The sequence below is a fragment of the Psammomys obesus genome, unplaced genomic scaffold (assembly GCF_907164565.1).
Source record: "Psammomys obesus unplaced genomic scaffold, mPsaObe1.curated_primary_1811, whole genome shotgun sequence".
NCBI lineage: Eukaryota > Metazoa > Chordata > Mammalia > Rodentia > Muridae > Psammomys > Psammomys obesus.
In genome coordinates, this window is record NW_026596143.1 from 10,490,234 (window position 1) to 10,511,256 (window position 21,023).

At 41.7% G+C, this 21,023-nt stretch overlaps 1 protein-coding gene across 1 annotated transcript in view; it reads right to left on the reverse strand.

Annotated features, from left to right (window-relative positions):
• The window catches only part of Kcnu1 (potassium calcium-activated channel subfamily U member 1), an 87,216-nt gene that overhangs the window by 29,304 nt on the left and 36,889 nt on the right, over nucleotides 1–21,023 (reverse strand). Inside the window, 8 exon segments of the mRNA XM_055593350.1 lie at nucleotides 9,373–9,487; nucleotides 11,272–11,366; nucleotides 11,482–11,571; nucleotides 13,946–14,014; nucleotides 14,593–14,705; nucleotides 17,019–17,171; nucleotides 17,571–17,640; nucleotides 18,869–18,951. Coding sequence (XP_055449325.1) covers nucleotides 9,373–9,487; nucleotides 11,272–11,366; nucleotides 11,482–11,571; nucleotides 13,946–14,014; nucleotides 14,593–14,705; nucleotides 17,019–17,171; nucleotides 17,571–17,640; nucleotides 18,869–18,951 — 788 coding nt within the window.

Here is a 21,023-nt window from a genome sequence, read left to right on the forward strand (position 1 = left end):
TGGTGCACGTGGCTGGGAAAGGGTCTCTCCTGGCTTTGCTAGGACCCCTTTCGAACTCCAATTTAATAGGATGGTTCCAACCGATTTTCTCTGCTCTATACCTAAAAACCCCTACTTTCACTGCTCTCATGCTAACACTTGCTCTGGCAGCAGCGCGGTACATGTACTCCACTCCCACTATGGCACCTGCCCACTGGCAAGTGCTGCGAGCCCCAACGCAAAAGTCAACTTTGGAAAACTTGCCCATGCTCCACTCCTGCTACTGCATCTGGCAGCTGACAGCGACATTCTTCCCCAGTCAGTGCTCCAAGTTGCGGAGCAAAAATCACAAAACGCAAAAATCAACTTTTGGAAAATTTGGCGCACTGCTTTAGGTAAGGAATTTCTAAAAACCCAACATAGCCGCAGAGATTTTAAAATTTCCCGTGATACCGCAGGCGCCATGTTGATTTTGGGAGGAAATGGATGGAACCATAGCCTCACCATAGACTTTCACGTGGTTGTGGCACCATTTTGAATTCGGGCAAATGGGCTCCGCCTTGCTGTGCTCTTCCCCCTCCCCCACCAAGCTGCTTTCTTTTCACTTCTAGCTCCGTGCTTTATTCTGACTAAGCTTTAAAAAGCTTTAAAAAAATCATTTCTTCCTGATTTCTGTACACTTTACTCTTAAATTTTAAATTCCTTATCTAATGCTTTATATAATTTTCTCATTGGCTTTACATATTTAAGTCTTAACCATAATTAACTGTTTATTTTATCTTTTAGACTAGGCCACAACAATGAGCCTCATTTCAAATTGGTATGGACTTTTATAAAAATTCAAAGTTACGTTTTACTATCTTATGATTCAACCCTGCTTTGAAATAAATTTTATATAATAATAAAATTTCAAAGTTATAAATATCTATTCAAATTAAGTTGGTTTAAAATATAAATCTAAACGCCTATGTCTTTTCAGTTCCTAAACTAATAAAGGCTGTTACTGTCTCCTGCTATGTGTTGTTCAAATATTATTTTAAAATTGCTTTATACTGTTCTGCTAAATTGTTGGCTTTAAACTTACAGCTCAGGGGTTCATTATTACATACTAATTGCTTACCAATATTGTAAATTAAGATCTATTAATTTTAGAGGTATTTCTTTATGTTAAAACTGGGTCAATTTGCTGTATCTCTACTATCAAAAGGTTAAAATATGCTTGGTTAATTTTAAAATTGCTTTATACTGTTCTGCTAAATTGTTGGTTTTAAACTTATAGCTCAAGGGTTTGTTATTACGTACAAGTTGTTTACCAATATTCTAAATTAAGCTCTATTAATTTAAAAAAATATATATATATATTTATGTTAAAACTGGGTCAATTTGCTGTATCTCTATTATCAAAAAAGTCAAAATATGCTTGGTCTTGTTCTCTTAATCTATAGTATAGCCTTAGACTATTATAAGCTATAAACTTTTATATACAAAATCACACAAAAACTCTTGTGCTCTCACTTCAATAAATTTTATTCATGACTTTTAAGGTTCTAACTTAGCAGGGACAAAACATAAAGTCCTAATATTTAATGGTTAACAACTGCAAGTTAATGGTCATTTCATAGATATATATTTATAGTCCTACAATTGCAAACATGGTCTCACTGCAATTTTTAATAAACAGCTGAGGATGGTCCTTGAGTCACCATATAGGAGTTGGTAAAAATAGTAAGAGCCATCCCAACTGACTCCAGACCTTAGCTGTGCTCTGAGGCTACTGGCATTCCCATACAAAAGACAGGAGGTCTACAGTGAGCCATCCCGACTAGCTCCAGACCACTGAGGCTGCTAGCATTCCCGTAAAAAAGGCAAGAGGTTTGCATAGCCAAAAGTCAGTTCCACCAGGTGACTTTTTCAAATGCAGCCACTGTGGATGCTGGTCCCGCTGCTAATGCAACATGCCATAGCTGGCTGCTGGCAGACTGGTCTCTGGTCAAAATGCTCCCAAGCAGGCTTGTCCTCTGTGCCCAGCCATGGAGGTTCAACCAGCACAAGAGCCACAAACACTTCCAGCCTTCTAGCTCTTTGGCCTGGCGGAGGACAAATGGCTCCTTGACTCAGCAACCTCCACAACTCTCACCTAGCCCTGAGCAATATCACAGGTTTGTTTTTGACCTCACAATGAGGTCCCACGGACATATTGCCAACTTCTGTGTTGGGAGACTTCAGATACCTTCCCAGTTCTCTTCATATGCAGGAGACCAGGCCTTAAGCTTAAGTCCTATAGCTGCTATTGTTAGGCCTAGACACAATATGCCTTGTTGCTAGACTCAAGAACAGGCCTAAATAAAACCTTTTACCATCTCTTTAGCTAAAGAACAATAAATGTTCATAGCCGTCTCAACTATGTCTCATGGTAAATAACTAAATACAAAGGTCCCTCTCAAAAAACATATTTGAGAGATGTCTTAAGGTTGATAAACATAAGTTATACATGTTTGAGAGTCTAAAAAGGTGTCTTAAGGTTAATACAAGTTATACATGTTTGAGAGTCTAAAAATGTGTCTTAAGGTTGGTAATGCAAATTATAAATGTTTGAGGGTATAAGAAAGTGTTTTAAGGTTGGTAAATACAAGTTATAAAGGTTACGAGGTCTAAGGTGAGTTAAGGTATCTTAAATAGGTAAAAAAAAAAAAAAAGCTTAATATTTCCTCCTGTTGCTATGCTACTGTTGTATTGACTGTCCAGAGTTCTAACCTTTATCAATAGAGCTCTAATTTATTAATCTGACTCTGATACAAAAACATTCCACTATACCACATACTATTATGGTTCTAAGCTCAAGATTGTAAGCTTCCATAATATGTATGCTTATACTAAAAGTTAAGATCAAGTAAGTTTTCCTTTTACTGCATAAAAGGCTTTTGCCTTTTCAGAGCTCATCTTAAAAAATACTTATGCTATTAACACAAATATGTATGTCTACTGCCTTTTTCTACAATGCAGAGTACAATTGTGATACTAACATGTCTAAAGTTTTATCTCCGTCTTAAAACTTGAAAGTAATTCTTGTAAGCTGCAGAAAGTCCACCTAAATCTACCTCTCAGGACAACTAGATTCCAGATAAGTACTGCACTTATTGCCTATTTCAAAAGGTGGGACTCCTCCCCTTTTCCTGGTTTTGGGACTTCCTTTCCTGGTTACCAGACTGCTATTTACTGCATGCAACACTGGCTGGATTGGTGAATTCTCCTTATTGACCAGCCACTAGATTGGTGAGTTCACTCCATTTTTTCAGTATAAAATGCCTCTCTTGGTAGGGGAAGCTTGACCACAGATCTCCAGCAACTTCGTACTGTCTTTTGAGATGGAGGGACCCCCCCTCAGTCATAGCCTTAACTGTCTAGGGTTGACCCTCTATGCTGACCTCCATTTTAGGGCCCCACTTTCCCTTGGGCGGTACGCCCCACTCAAACACAGTTCCTTCTCTCCTTCTCTGACTTGCTCGCTTATGGGAAGATCTAGCATTAGGCAAAGCGTCATGCCCTCGGCCATGCCCAACTGGGCATCTGCACCCCAGTCCCTGGCCAAAATATGATGAGCTATTGGACCAGGTAGCACCTCTCACTCAAGTCACACCTTGCCATTGGGACGCCTCTGGAAGGTTGCTGACTTCTGCCCCCAAAGGGAGACGTCCAGATGCCTGTCCCTCCAGATAGGATGTACTCTGGAGAATTTTAAGTTTCTACACCTAGTGCCAGATAGCACCAGGGACTCTAAGTTTAAACACTTCTGTAACCAAACCTTACCTCAATGACAGATCCAAAACAAAGCCTTCTTTAAACACTGCCAGTGATTGGGTAAATAAAGGTCCCCCAGGTAGACAGAGGTTCCCATGTTCAAGTCTCATTGATCCAAACCTTCCACCTCTGTTTGCTCTCCAAAAGTTTTCAATGTATACCTAAAGGATTTTCTCCATAACCTACTCAACTTTATCTTTTGCCTATATATGTGTTTCAGTGTCCTGCCAGACACAGATGTTTCCTATAGCCACAACAGCTACAAGTGTTCAACTCTGACCTCACAGACTTCCAACAAGCTGAACCTGCACTTTCCCTCCCAACCATGGATGTTCTCACAGACCCTGGACAGCATCAAAATAGCCTATTCGTCCTGGACTTGGCCAACATTTCAGCCTTTTGGCCTCCCTACAGCACCCCCAGTATCAGCAGGAAGTAGTCAGAAAGAGAATCTACACCCCTTATTCACTTTTCATTAACAAAAAGCTGAAATGATTGATGTGCTTCAGGACCAGGACAAGCAGCTCCAGGTTCTCCCAGCATTTCCCTGTCCCTACCTGCTGCCTTGCATGGCTGGCAACACTCTATTGACAACCTTCTACCCTAGATTTTCCAGGGCAGAGGCTTTCCTTACTCTTGACCTTGTAATCTGACCATTTTGTTGCTATAATTCTTCTCTCTCTCAACCCCTTGCATGGCAACCAAAATCTGCTTCCAATGAACCTAAATTTCTATACTTTAACTTACCTTATAAAAAGCAGCCCAAGTTCCTCATTTTTTAATCATAGAAAAAGGAAGGAATATTAGTATTTTGGAACGCAACCTCCTTCTGGGTTACCTAGCAACTTAGGATGTCATCATATGTCACTGGCCAGGTAGCCACACCTGGAAGGCATGATTACCTTGCCCCTTAAAGGGACATTCTGACACGTCGTCTCTTGCTCTTGCTTCACTCTTGCTCCTTTCTCTCTCTCTCTCTCTCTCTCTCAAGGTGCCCCTCCCCCTTTCTCTCTCTCCCCATCATGTTCTGTTCCCCCCTTCCCTCCATACCCACCTAATAAACCTCTTGCATAGAAGATAGGTTGACAGCATCATCTTTTTTAAATAATCTAACACTGAGGTCACAGCCCATAGCTCATTGGCGTGGACCATTCACATGGTTCCTGCTACCACTAAAGGAGCTGGGGAAATACTGCTGTATTTCTAATGAGAAACACAAGTTACAAACCCAAAAGTAGAACCCTTAAGGTACATAACATTTCCATCTCTCCCAGAGACTTTGAAGACCTTTTCCTGTGTTTTATGGAAGGCAACAGCTAGTAAACTGTAAAGCCTCTAGTTAAGGCTTAGTTTGAGGGTACTCTTGCATAAAATACCCAGCTTTCCTTCCCTCCCATGTACGGACCAGTGGGACACAGCAAGTTAGGTTCAACAGAATGTGAGAAGTGAGGACTGAGGTAGTGAGATGCCCCTGTGGGAGTTTGCACTGCTGGAACCATAGTCAAGGCTGAATTCAGTGCCTAGAGCAGAGAGTGGAACTCAGCAAGCCATGATCACAACACTAGGAAAGGAGGAGATGGGGAGTCTGGATGGACCTCAAGAGCCCCGCAGGGACTGGATGCAGCAGAGACAGAGGAGCGAGCAGGCACAGCAACCTACGGATGTTATAACAAAAGAGAGCCACAGGACCTTGATGTGGACAGGTCATCTACATTGCTCATTATCTCCCCAGCCCTGCCATGCCCAGGCAAGTATTAACTGCAGGGAGCACACAGAGGAGGTGGATGAGAGGTAAAGGCTGAACTCAGTGCACCAGTGAGGAGAGTAGGGGTGATGCCTGGAAGCAAGAACAGAAGCTTGATGCTATGAGGTCCGCAGTGCTCCCCACCTTCGCTACCCCACCACGTCCAGGATGTACAAGGAATCAGGACCAAGGGGAGAGCACGGGGCATAGGGTGTACAGCACATACTGGAAATAGCAGCAGAAGTGCACTTCTATACCATTATCTACGACATCCAAAGATACACACCAGGCTAGGATTCTTCTTTTTTTTAATTTATTTATTGTTTTTTATTAAGTGTTTATTAATTACACTCTATTCACTTTGTATCCCAGCTGTAGCCCCCTCCCTCGTCCCCTCCCAATCTCACCCTTTCTCCTTCTTCTCCACCCATGGTCTTCCCCCAGTCCACGGAGAGGGGAGGTCCTCCTCCCCTTCCATCTGATCCTAGCCTATCAGGTCTCATCGGGACTGGCTGCATTGTCTTCCTCTGTGGCCTGGCCTGCTCCCTACTCAGGGGAAGGTGATCAAAGAGCCAGCCACTGAGTTCATGTCAGAGACAGTCCCTGTTCCGATTACTAGGGAACCCACTTGGACACTGAGCTGCCATGGGCTACATCTATGCAGGGGTTCTAGGTTATCTCCATGAATGGTCCTTGGTTGGACCTACCATGTACATGCAAATTTAATGATTTTCTTGTTTTTAATTGCTGAGTATTTATTCCATTCTGTACCACAGTTTCTGTATCCATTCCTCCATTGGACATCTGGGTTGTTTCCACCTTCTGGCTATTAGGAATAAAGCTATGAACATGGTTGAGCAAATGCCCTTGTTGTATACTTGAACATATTTTGGGTATATGCCTAGGAGTGGTATAGCTGGATCTTGAAGAAGCGTCATTCCTAATTGTCTGAGAAAGCACCAGGTGGATTTCCAAAGTGGTTGTACAAGTTCACATTCCCATCAGCAGTGGAGGAGGGTTCCCCTTTCTCCACATCCTCTTCAGCATGTGTTGTCACTTGAGCTTTGGATCTTAGCCATTCTGACCGGTGTAAGGTGAAATCTCAGGGTCATTTTCAGGCTATGATTCTTAAGCTCTGCATTTCATATGATCATATCTTGCTTTAAAGTCCATAAACAAAAATGAACTAAATATCAACTTTAAAGATAATCTGTCCTTTTCCAAGCATAGTGATGCTCTTGGGAGGCAGAGGCAGGGGGATCTCTGTGAGTTCAAGGCCAGCCTGGTCAACACAGTGAGACTTTGTTTCAAAAAACACAACAAACAAAACAAGTATCAGTCCTGTGGATCTCTCTGGAGCAGAGAGTTAGATATATTCAGGACATATGATACAGGACAGATGGATAAGGACACTTCCACCAAACCTCCTCTTGCATGTGTGCCTTGGACTATTTCCTTGTTCATCACACAGAGAGGAAAAATTAAGGATAGAGGACTCCTGCCCACTGGCATACAGCATGGATCAGGTAGAAGTCCAGAAAGCACCAGACACAAGGCTACTTGGCACAGATGGTACTCAACAAACACCTGCATAACAACTATTCCTAAAGAGTGAAATCCCCACTTGAACTATCCACTTCCCAATGGTATAGTTTCGAAGCTGTTGGGTTGTTGGAAACATCGAGGCCAAACCTGAGTGCCTGCAATGTCACAGCACCTTTCCTTCATCTAATCTTTGGTCCTTCCTCACTATCTCATCCAGTTTTAGAAAATTCCTAGAATAGAAGGCAAAAAAGTTCCCACAGCTTTGCATTCCTCTGAGAAGATGATCTCTTTGGTGTCTGAGGTATGTGAAACCTGACACACATTATTATTAATTCAGATCCCTTTAACATATTTTCCTAAGTATAAAACTGACTGCTACACCAGGCCTGATGATACAGGTCTGTAATCCTAGCTCCTTGGGAGGCTGAGTGAGGCAGTAGGACTATAATTCCAAGGCCAGGCAGGGGAACAGTGAGACACTGTCTCAAATAAAAAGTGTCTCCTTAAATGGAGGAAAAATGGGTTGGGGTGGGTGTGGGGATAAAGGGTGGGTTGGGAAAAGGGTAGGGAGGAGAGGGGAAATTGAAGTAGGAATGTGAAAAAAATAATAATAATGGAGAAATGGGGGGGGGAGGGAACCAGAAAAAAAAAGTACTTCTTTAAAAGGGGCCAGGAATATAGCTAAAAGGTAGAGCATTTGTCTAGAATATGCAAGACCCAGACTTCAATCCCTGGAGAAAATGTATTACAACACTAAAGAATATTTAGGGAACAGTGGAGCACATGCCTGTAATCCCAGCATTCTGGAAGGCAGAGGCAGGCAGATCTCTGTGAGTTCAAGGCCAGCCTGGTCTACAAGGTGAGTCCAGAACAGCCAGGGCTACACAGAGAAACCCTGTCTTAAAACAAAACAAACAAGACTATCTAGTGAGAATTGTGCTTGTACGCTGTTTTCTTCTTATTGTTCCACACAAGGCCACCGCTCACTTATGCCACCATAGCTGGCTATCACCTCTGGTTTTCTGTGAGCTCTGGTTTAGATTTTTTATGTACGTAAGCATTTACACATCCTTGAGGTACATTCATTTTCTCCCAAAGGGTAGGACTGTCTTCTTTATAGGATGTGGATCGCTTTGGGTGAGGTGGCACACATCTTTGGCCACCTTTGGGAGGTGAAATACATGAAAATACATGTCACTTTTTTCATCCTTCCATCTTTTACCACAGTTCCCACAGCTTGCTTACTCTAATGAGGGCTACAACCAAAAGGAGTGTTTAGGAATCATTTTGAGATTCCAATTTCATTCACTTTAGCTAAATATTCAGAAATTAAATTATTGGATCACATGTATATTTTTTGAGAAACTTTCATACTGTTTTATATCAAGGCTTTACTAATGAAGTACTTGTGTACTTAATGTCATTCAACCATTTAAAAATTTATCATGTTGGTCATATTACATAATGTCATCATAATAGTTTATGTTCCATTGATAATTTGTTTACCTTTAGGTGATCACAATTGCTTATCATTAAATATCTTCCTAGATTATTGTTCTTGGTAAATGAAAGGTTGCTCACATAATACAGAGCTGTTTTCATTAATGTTAGGAATGATAAATCTTTTAGATTGACCTGTTTTGTTTTGTTTTTTAATCAACTAAACAAATCTCCTGCCACCTTGATTTCTGGTTAGTAAATTTTTTCTTTGTCCTTGAGATAAAGTCTTGTGTAGTCTGACTGACTTCAAACTCACTGTGTAGGCAAGAATGAGCTGACCTCAACTCCTGATCTTTCCAAATGCTGGAATTACAAGCTAATGTCAACATGTCCAGTTTTATGTGGTGCTGGAAACCAAGCCTGGGGATTTGTACTAGAGATGCATAGCTCAACCTCAGATGCATCTCCAGGGAGTGATTTTAACATGCTAAAGAGCTAGAGAGGAAAGAGAGCAGAAGTGGGAGAATTCTTTGGTCCCATTTGCAGATTAGACAAATCTCCTATTATTTGGATTAATAACAAAATCGCTATTTGGGGCTAGCTAAAACTTAGCTCTAACTTTCATTTATAGAGTACCTGAAAGATGACCTGAGAGAAAATTGGGTGCACAACATTGAGTTATTACTGGCATAGAAATCTGAGCAATGGTAGGAATAAGTATGTGATATGGGGCGGAAGTCCACATGAATTTATTTGGTAAACAGCGATTCCATTGGTCTATAGAGGAAGTAATAAAGCAAGCATTTTAATCCAAGTTGAATTTGTATTGCTGAGTGGCATAAGATATCATGGTCTGTGGTTTTTACCTGTTGGCAAGGTTTGTGACAGTGGAGCTCATCCCTTCTCTTAAAATATTTTCCATAAGTTCTGAAGTGCAGAGGAATTCATCAGCGTTGTCTTTCATCACCCTGATGGTTGGTCCTGCAAGAGCACAGCAACCTCAGTAAGTCAGCCATCTGTCACCTCCTTACCAGGGGCTTCATGACTACTTTCCATTGACTGAGTCATTTCCAGGCTCCTGCCTAGGCAGAATCTGGGAAGCCTTAGCTAGTCTGAAAAGGATGAATTATGGCAAAGTCTTTGGTTTCCATCTAGAGCAGTGGTTCTCTAATGCTGCGACCCTTTAATTCAATTCCTCATGTTGTGGGGACCCCCAACCCTAACATTATTGTTGTTGCTACTTCATGACTGTTAATTTTGCTACTGTTAGAAATCATAATGTAAATATCTGATATGCAGACGGTCTCAGGTGACTCACCTGAGAAATGGTCCTTCAACCCCCAAAGAGATGGCAACCCCCGGGTTGAGGACCACTGCTCTACAGACTCAGACTGCACAGGCTGCAAATCCATCTGGCAAGGGAAACTAAGTATGTCTGAGGTACTCCTGTACCTCAGCATGTCTTCCAAGGGGCAGAGTCTGACGTTATCCAGAGAGCTTAACTACACAACCCCCCCCCACACACACACATGCACACACCGGTCAGGCATCAATAGTTCATATTTGATCTTCCCTTCGGGTTTCCTTTTATTACTAGTTTAAACCTTTGGTTTGTCAGTTGGTTTCTTTTATTTTTAGGTTTTTCCAGACGGGGTTTCTCTGTGTAGCCTTGCCTGTCCTGGAACTACCTTTGTAGACCAGGCTAGCCTTGAACTCATAGAGAGAGATCCACCTGCCTCTGCCTCCTGAGTGCTGGGATTAAAGGTGTGCACCACCACCATCAGGATTAATTTAGACATTTGAAGAGTCTTGATCTTCCAAGGATAGGTCTCAAACCACTTGGGAATTTCCACGTATTGAAATACCAACAACAACAAAAACCAATAATTTTCTCTTCTGCAAAAATGAGAAGGAACACCTTATGATTTTTAAGGATGTTCATGAGGATAAATGCAAGAATAGTTGAAAGCAGTAGATTAAATGAACAGTATTAAGATGCTGTAAGATGAGGAAAATGATACATAAGACACAGTCTTCTTACACCCACATGCTTCCACTCAACTATGCCAATCTCCTTCTGAAACTCCATCCAACCTTATTAATTTATATTATTTATCTTTCTGTCCATCCATCTATCTTCCTTTCTATGGCTGATAGTACAAGTAATTATTTTCCCATATTTTAGGACAGAAGCAGTGGAATGGCTTCATGTTCTCAAGGTAAATTGCTAATGACATGACACAATTTGCTAGGGGGTTGCAGTGGATACCTTAGGAAGGTTTCTATATAAACCATTGTTCTGTTTTGAATAAGAACTGCCCCCATAGACTCAAAGATTTGAATGCTTGGTACCTTCATGGACAGTCTAGCAAATACGGCAGAACATTTGGGCTGATGTTAGGAAAATGGTGTGCTGTCGGGAAGGAGCAGTGGGCTGGAAATCAGCACAGCTGGGGTGGAGTTTGATGATGCTATTTGCTGGCTATGTGACTGAACTTTATTCTCCTAACCTGTAAAGGAGTTGAACTGGACAACTACAATTTTGTTTTGTTTTGTTTTGTTTTCCAGCTTTAAAAGATCAGTTATCAGGTCTTGGATTCCTCGGTAGGAAGCACATGCCTTATCTTGGCCACTAGACTACTAGAAGTGGAAGAATAAAGACAGCACGTTTTCCTGCTCCTATCTCCTCAGGGAGGGGAGCCTCTTTCCCCTCCTTGACCAGACCCCCAGAAGAGAGGCTGATGACAGGCATAAAATGTAATTACCTTCGACATGTTGATTCCTGTTTTTGCAGCTACATTTTGAAATTAGCTCGGGAGTCCACACGTCACTGTGACAGTTGGCACAGTAGAAGAAGGCTCTGAAAAGCGAGAGTAAATGAATAATGACAGTAAGAAGACATGATGTTCTCGTTGTCTGTCTCCCATTGAGCTCTACTCGTGTCTCCCTCCCACACATGAATTGGAACGCCATACCTTTTGACAATTTGTGAGGATTCCGCAATAAAGAACCCTAACGTGTCTCTGTGCAGCCTCACTTGTGCCGACGGATTTAGTATCAGACTACTAGAAATGAAAGAATAAAGACAGTATGCTTTCCCGTTGAGATCTGTATTCCATGTTTCATGCTGTCATTAACAAGGGGTTCCCCAAGTTACCACATTAATAAACTTACAGCTATTTTACTGCCAAACACAGTGGCAAAGTGAATTTGATGACACTTAAGCTGTTGTTTGATTGCTATTAAATTAACTCTGAGGAGCCAGGGAAGAGCTTGAGTGCTGAGCAAAGAGGAAGCTCCTGCTTTGAATTGGGTCACAAACCTGAGATGGGTTGACTAACCCAGGTGCTTGATGCCTTGTTGCCTTAGGCAACCATGATGAAGGGCGGACAGCCATACAGTGGATAGCATTACAGAAATGCTAGTGGGGCCAGTCCGTGGACCACCTGCCTTTAAAGTTAAACTGCATCTAATTAGGTCGGGTGTGGCTCACTGACCCTGCACACACTAAGATCAGGGTTAGGGCCTCAGAATGTAAAAATATTCCAGATGGCCATTTTCTGATGAGAATGTGGCTCAGTGCCAGTGCACTTGAGCAGCCGGGTCCTGGCCCCAGAACCACAATAAAACAAAGAGGGTGAAACTGTCACAGAACTACAACTAATTATCAAAATGGATTCCAATGTTTCTTTTCTTTCCTCATGGCTTTTGTGCTTGGAAACTCATAAACTTTCCTATGGTTTTCCTTAATGCGGCACTGGGCTGCAGGACGCTCCGCTCCCAGGGTGGTGGTTGGGATGAAAATGGCTGAATAGGCTCACAGGGAGTGCTACTATTAGGAGTATGGCCTTGTTGGAGTAGGTGTGGCCTTGTTGGAGGAAGTGTGTCACTTCCGCTTCCTGCTGTCTGCCAATCTGGGTGTAGAACTCTCAGCTCCTTTTCTAGTACCATGTCTGCCTGCACACTGTCATGCTCCCCACCATGACAATAATGGACTAAGCCTCTGAACCATGTAAGCCAGCCCCAATTAAATCTTTTCCTGCATAAAAGTTGCTGTGGCCATGGTGTCTCTTCACAGCAACAGAAACTCAAACTAAGACACTCACTTTCCCACAGTATTCCCTGTTTATCAAAATGCCCTGTCTTTAGTTTTTTTCATGGAGGCATACAGTATGCTGAAACCCTTAACTTTCTAACTCACCTAAATTCTTTCATTTCTGATAATGTATCTCTCTCCTTCTTTAAAATTTACCTTTGCCAGGCTTGCTGGTGTGTACCTTTAATCCCAGCACTCAGGAGGCAGAGGCAGGTGACTCTCTGTGAGCTCAAGGCCCTCCTGGTCTACCTTACAAGTTTCAGGCCAGATGTGGTGGAGCACACTTTTAATCCCGGCATTCAGGAAAGCAGAGGCAGGTGGATTGCTGTGACTTCAAGACCAGCCTGGTCTACAAATTGAGTTCAGGACAGCCAAAGCTACACAGAGAAATTCTGTCTTGGGGAAACAAACAAACAAACAAAACACCTAAAAATCTATCTCAAAAAAATGAAAACAAATAAATAAACAAATTTACTTTTCTTCTGTTCACTTTAGAATGAAGTCAAATTTAATTCTGGCTTATTCTGTGGTTGGGACAGTTCAAGTAAACTGGGAGTGTGAGAGAATCCTTATGACTCAAAACAAAAGCTTTTCACTTCTGCAAGACAGGCAGGGCACTGTCTTAGTGATCTCTACCTGAAATGGTGTAGGGCATTTGGTGATGTTTACTAAGAATATTAATGAGGGGTGTGGCTGGTTTTGACTCTCGAAGAGAAGAACATGCATTTGTGGCCTCTAAATATCACCATTATCCTCATGTGTCTAATGTGTCTTGGGCTTTTCAGCAGCTCCTTTTTCTGGGGGAGTGGAGACGAAAGAAGATCTCTGATTCATGTTAGACGTCTGTTTATTTCTTCTTGGCCTTTTAGCAAAGGTCAAATGTAACTATCTAGTTATAAAGATACTGTCACAAAATAGATAGATACTTGGCCCTAACCAAAAATTGAAAAGCGGTACAAAAATAACAATAATGTACCTGACTGTATTTGAAGAATTCAAAGTTATTTTGTCTTGGGTTTGTTCGTTTTGTTTTGTTGTCTTGTTTTTTGCTTCTGTAATTTGAGGTGGGATCTTGCTATATAGCCTAGCCTGGCCTCAAACCATCAGTGATCCTCCTGCCTTAACCTTTTGGGTTGCTTAGGTTATAAGTCAATGATACCATAGTCAGCTATAAACGTGTAACTTACAAGTTCTTACGAAATGCCAGTGGTCTGATAATATCCCTTCTCTACTCCATCTGCTCTATCAACAACAGTTAAACTCCCCTCAACAACAACAACACAACCAAAAACAAAAACAAAAACAAAAACAAAAACAGAAGGAATGGAAAGCTTTATCAGTACCAACAACTGGGAAAGAGTGACTTGTGTTGGATGGCTATCAGCATGAGATTCATCTTTACAAAGCAGAGCCTAGGAAGGAAAACAAAGGAGTTATGAGGAGATAGACAAGCAGGAGGCTGGTCTCTATGAACATAACCAACCCTTTATGCGGGGAGAAAACCAGTGGCTTAGCAGAGGAAGGAGCGCCTAACTGTAGATTTCCACTTGGAGTCCACCTGGCATAAATGTTAGCAAGAATGCCAGGTGGGATGGAGGTGAAGCTGGCCCATGCTCAATGGAAAGCGCTAGGGTAGAGAGCAGTGTTTCTCAACCTGTGGGTCATGACCCCTTTGGGGGCCAAGTGACCCTTTCATGGGGGTCACACATCAGATATCCTGCATGTCAGATAGTTGCATTACGATTCCTAACAGTAGCAAAATTACAGTTATGAAGTAGCAACGAAGTAATTTTATGCTTGGGGGTCAGCACAACATGAGGGGCTGTGTGACAGGGTCAAAACATTAGGAAGGTTGAGAATCCCTGCTCTAGAGTTCTGAGTTAATTGTCTTTCATCTCTAGGGTTTGTACTGAAGCCCATCTCAGGGAACCTTCCATCAACAGTGTGGGATGAGGGCATGGAAAATGGGGAAGGGCTTCAGTCAACATACCGTGAGACCTGAGGAAATGTCATCCCAACAAAGTCATTAGAGAGGCGCTGAGTCACAATTTTGTTCTTCAAGCTATTCAAGAAATATTTCTGCCAAGGACGTTTAGGAAAAACCTAGAAAACACAATCATACCAAATACAGTATGTTACTAAGGGAAACTGACGCTCCTAGACTGCTAAATGCCAAATCAGTTTCCACGGCGGGAGGAGCATAGAGAGGAGGTATACCCTAGTGTTCACGGGGAGCAAAGTTAGAGAAGGGACTCATCTGTTTTCAGTGGATCCCAAGATGATCCGGACACCTCCCCATTCAGTTTCTTCCCAGAAGGCATTGTCAAGAACTGGAGAGAAGCTGTGTCTGCAAAGGCTGATTGCCTAAAACTTCAGCACACATGGAGGGTCTGGAAGCTCGTAAGTCCACAGCCTATATACAGTAGCTCACACTCCCTGAAAGAGCCATGCCTTACTTCCTAACTTCCTGATAAATAAATAACCTTCAGAATGTATTAACTTAATAGAGCCCTGTTCTCCATCAATCAAGGGGCTCAGAATGCTATCAGATAGAAGCTAAGGCATAGAGCTGAGATCGTTCTGCCTCTCAGATGGGTCTACTGATGTGTTTTGAAGGTGTCTTGATTTATGACTTCCCTTGTTCTATTACTATGAAAACTTCAGAAAACTGCTTCTATTCAGGAACATGAGATTTAGGTGTAACCGAAATCTGTGTTTCCATGCCCTAGGCACTCAAATTTGGCTACAGAATAAACTATCCTTTATTTCCTTTGAGATAAGAGCTACATTTTAAAGCTAACAGCATCTAAGTTTCCATGTCAGAATTAGAATTATTTTCTCTGGCCCATTCCTAACTTTAGCACAGTAGATTTACTGTTTTGTTTTGTTGAGACATTAACAGTAACAGAAACGTGGGAGGGGCAATGTGGAATCCAAGCTGTCCCTCTGTGACTATGAAGGCTTAGGATCGACTTTGACTAACTAATTGTTAAATTACTTTCTACTGAAAAATCACATACACCAAAGGGAAAAAAAGAGTTGTGACTTCTACTAAGAGTGAGAACCCCTTACAGGTTCCTAGGAATCCAAGATGTGGTTGGTCAATCAGGTTTGATAATAATACAAAAACCAAGGCCAGCAGAAGTGTCTAGAGAAGTGAGAGAGACAAAAGATGGCTTTTCTCTAGCGCTACCTTGCGACACCCTCCCCTTAAGCTACCCCATAGCTCTAACATGTTCTTAACAAGGCTGAAGGCCACTGGGGGAGGCTCGTGTAAGGCAGTTCCTATCTCCCTACAGCCCTACAGTGCTGTGTCCTCAGAGCATGACAGAAGCCATAGATAAAGACAGAAATTTCTAGATTAGTTACAGCAGCCCTTGCTATGCAGAGAAATGGTGAACTCACACACTCTCCTCTGATGGTCATCTTGTGGTTTGAACATTGCCCTGCTAAAGCCGCTCACCTACTTCTGATGGTTTGCGCCCTTTACATTCATTTCCCCCATCCTGAGAGCCACATGAATCTCTAGCTCTTCCTCAGTTTCTCAGACAGCATCTGCTACCCTCTGCAGGATCTTCAGTAAAGGACAACAGACCCTGCCACTTGACCCCAGGAACATTTCATGGAGAACATATTTGATGGCCACTCCAGTAGGATTACAAAAAACAAACAAACAAAAAAAACAAAAACAAAACAAAACAAAAAAAACAAACAAACAAACAAAAAAAAAAAACGCAGTCCCTCCTGGGCTCTTATTTTGTTCCAGAAAAGGATCTATGGCCTAAGGTGGGAAGTGATGGGCTGATTCCAGGTGGAAAGACTGACCCCTGCTGTGCTCCCCACCGGCTTACTATACAACCTGGTTGGTTAGCTATTCCAGCCCTGCTGGGTACTTCCTGGAAACACCACTGAAAAGCAATTAGAGCACAGTAAGTATTATGACCTCTACTCCTATTACTGAGTGGATTTTCCCTAAAGTAACCTACAAGTTGATTAGATTTTAATTATTACTCATATCATTTCCATTTGATTAATATGATCATTGTACTAATTTCTTCATATTTATTTACATTTAACTACTACTTCTCTGTTAAGAATAAAACTATTTACATTTCTACTCTCAATAACTCAAAGCACTTCTGAATTTATGAAAACATTTATATCACAGCATCCTGGAATGTAGGGAGGAAGCAGAATTAGTTTCTCTTTTGCATATGGGTGCTGCAAATACTTCTTCGAGGCTAGGCATGTACCGGGAACTTAAATCCAGATCTTTCAATCCTTCCCTGCCCAAGAGGCAAATCCCATTTCTTGGAGACTTTGCATTCTTCAGTTTGTTTGTTTTTTTTCTACTTCGGATCCCATTATGGGAACATGGACTAAGAGCCAAGAATCAACATCAGTTTGTAAAGTTACCTTTTGGTTTTGTTCGATGAACAGAGTCGTGAGAAAGGTACACATTCCTGGCACCAGGCAGCCTTGGGCGATAAATCCAAGCTTCAGCTCTGCAAAGCAGATGATATTGTCTCCAGAACTCCAGTTCCAGTTGGGGATTTTTGACAGGAAAATCTATTTTATGGTAGAAAGTGAGTCAGGCATTAAGAATGTAGACACCACAAGAAACCTCTTCTTGGTGAACATTTTCTTTAATTAATTTCCTCTTCGCTCCTGAGAATACAGGTAGTAACAAGGTCAACGGACATGGCTGGAATAAAGTCCACATTTGAAAGTGGTCAGCCTGCCTCCAGCTTCACTTTTGAAACAAACAAACAAACAAACAAACAAACAAACAAAAGAGCTGGAGTTGTAAAAAAAATCAGTTCAAATGGCTGAACTCACTAATTCTGTCCCCTGTTTGGGTCCCTAAGTGATCCACCATTTTAAAGAGACCACAAATTTAATTTCATTTGTAGATCCACGAAGAGATCTAAAGATGAGAAAAGCAGCTTTTCTGAGCTGCCCCAATACCTTGTTGTGGGATTGGAGGATCTGGATGATGACCCTGGTCTTCGAGTAATAGTTCTTGATAGACAGCACCCTGAAAAAAAAAAAAAAAAAAAAACCCAAAAACACAGTGTGCTCAGTGGTCATGCATCACATTGGCTTTATAATGGAATCCAATTCAGAGTTAAGTTTCTTTGTCAGTAGGTATGGGAGGGACTCAGTATATTACAAAATTGTTAGCTTGTTTCTACGAACATTCTGTTTTATAGTTATAGGTTTTCGGGGTTTTTTTAGATTTGTTTATTTTTATTTTGTACCTATGAATGTTCTGCTCAAACATATGTGTGTGTACCACAAGGCCAGAAGAAGACGCCAGAGCCCCTGGAATGGGAATTTCAGGCTCTGAACCTGAGTATTGAAAAAGAACAGTGAGTGCTCCTAATTGCTGAGCCACCTCTCCAGCCCCACATATTGGTTTCTGACAAGCACAGAAAAGCAAACAGCTTAAGCCACCAAGTAACCAAATCTAGGGACAGGCCAGGGTTTAGTGTTAGAGAACTGGAATCCACGACAAAGAAGAAATAAACAGGCTTGTGTCATATAGCTTAAAGTGGCTAATAGAGTGTCTAATTCAGTTTTCTCAGCTTATAGTTGAAGAGCTTAGAACATATGTCCTATTCAATGTGATATGCATGGTGTGATTTCTCAGCTGTTTCCGGCTCTGTGTAGAGTCATCTTCAAATGTACATATTTGTTTTGCTCTAGGAACCGAGCCAGGAAAATCATATTTTGAGTTTCTGTTACCACAAGAAAGGTTCCTACTCACAGATTCTTAATAAGTAATGTTGGGAACACTAACTCTCTTCACCTTGAGAACACTTGCCAGGGCACACAGACATGTCACATCCAACCATGTGTAAGTTTTCCCTAGGACTACCAAAGACAAATTCAGATAAATAAAGAATGCAAATAGGATTCACAAATACCATCTTTGTATTCACAAATACCATCATCATCTCTGAACTGAAGCAGGTCTTACTTACAAATGGAACTGGTATGCTTGCTTTTCAGATGTATATTGTTCTGTTCTACAGGAAACATCAGGGGGGAAATATGAAGAAAGTCATACACAGTTAGGATGCTTGTTTTCACTTCCCTTTGCAGTCACTGTTTTGGGAAAAATAGGCAGAAACCTGGCTCTGCTGTGATGAGCCCAGTGAACTAGAGATACCATCTCTCCTCATTCAGTCCTGTGTGACGAGCTCCATTTTAGTGTATGGAGAAAGAATAACAAAAGGAACAAAACAATGCCAGCCTCTTACCTCATAATGTTTGAATTGTCTTCAGCATGCAAGTCACTGCACAAGGGGTTGGCTAGAATCAGGCAGGCTTCCGAGCTCTCCACCTATTCTTCAGATTAAACAGCAGCTGTCAGGCTAATTACGTGGGAAATACTTTCCTGTTTCCTCTCTAGGGCTTTTTTTTATAGTTTCATTAGACTACCGCCAACCAAAAGAGCACACGCAGGAAGGAGTTACGAACCAGACATCTTCATGTCAGGACCACATTCCTGCAAATGCTCTGAGGGCTGCAGCTGATGGGCCAGGCCAGGGACTTCTACAGAAATCTAAAGTTGCTTTATAGGGTACAGTTTAAAGTTCTACTTTCCTGTGCTGCACATTAGTCTACGTCTGCTGAGGAGCAATAAGACCTTTGTCAGCAACTGCCAGTACATTTGTCCACCTCAAGGACCCAAACAACGGGAGAACGGGGAACACACTTGCCTATAGTGAAGAATCAACTCGACACTTAGGTTCTAAATCTTAAAGTGCCAGAAATTTATTGAAAATACTCCTGTAGTACCAAATTATAAGGAAAAGAAAGATTATGCTGAGTCTGTCATTTTTTGCCTGGAGTCTTTACATTAGTTCTTTAGACCAGCGGTCCTCACCTTCCGAACACTGTGGGCCTTTAATACAGTACCTCATGTATGATGACCCAAACCATAAAATTATTTTTATTGCTATTCCATAACTGTAATTTTGCTACTGTTATGAACCGTCATGTAAATATCTGTTTTCTGACAGTCATAGGTGGCCCCTGTGAAAGGGGCCGCAAGCCACAGGTTGAGAACCACTATTTTAGACCTTTGTTTTAAATTGAAATATTCAGGTTCATTACTTAGATACCAGGAAGCCAGTTTTGATCTAACACCCACTTGGCCATTGGTCATTATTTATAGCCTTAGCCTTGATGTGATTCCTGTTATTTGCCTTAATGTTTATCTTATCAAAGGCATACCAATGTTTAAGAAGGGAAGTTGGTGAGAGTCGATGGACCCATGGTCAAGACAAAGTTTGGCTATCTGCGTTGCTGGGGGAGGAAAGTCATGAGCAGAAGTCTTACCCAGCTGTGAACTTTTCAAGGTACAGTAACAACTGGCCTAGTAAACTATGCCCGTGGATGTAATAGCAGCATGAATGCTAAAGGAATGACCAACTCTGATTAGATTTTAAGGCCTGAGAATAGAAGAAACTCATGCCTGGCACTGTAAACCCAAACCCATGGCTGGGACGCTGATAGGCACTAGGGGAGAACCTACTACTTTTATTTTGCTAAATGGAAATACCATCAAACCACCTTCTGAATAAATCATACCCATAGTTAAGTGTAGCCTCTCACCAGAGAAGCTTCTTTAAGTAATTAGGTGCCCATTAAATGAATAGCCACAAAGTGGACATCTCTTCCCTCTAAAGCTTAAGGGACATAGACTCATAGAGCCAAAGGTTGAGCTCTGGGACAAAACAGTATCTTCTGGACATGATGGGACTGTTGCACCTATAAACTCACAGTGGCTTTTCTTGCCTGCATAAGACCTATACTAGATGAAGCCAGTCAGGATTCCAACGTGGACTGGGGAGGGGCACATAAGCCAAAAGCTGAGGAGCTGTTGAAAGTTATGGCTACTAGGGGAGGGAGTCAGTTTTCCTTAGGGGTAGGGTTCTTGGTAGAGTGACCATGCTCAGATCAAGGGGCCCATGTCCGCGGGGATATGGGCAGCACTAATTGGGCTCAGTGGGTTATAAAAAATAAGAGAGAGTGAGAGAGAGAGAGAACAATATCAAGTTGGGAGGATCATAGGGAAATCCAGAAGGAGCTAGAAGGAGAGAGGAGTGACTAAAAGTAAAACCCATGGTATGCATATACCAAATTCTCAAAGGATAAATAAAAATAAAAGGTGGGGGAGATTGAATCATATGTTGTGCAAACAAATGTTTTTAAAGTAAATTTTAAACAAGAAAAGAAGTAAAAGTACACACATTCCTGTTTTCTATAACTTTCCCCAGACCTCTTAAGTAATAAAATAAAATTGTATAGAGAATTTCGATGGAAGAAAAGTTTTAAAGAAATATAGCTCAGCACTGAGGTTGACTTGCTACGCATCAAGGATTCTTTATACTATTTTCCTGATCAGCG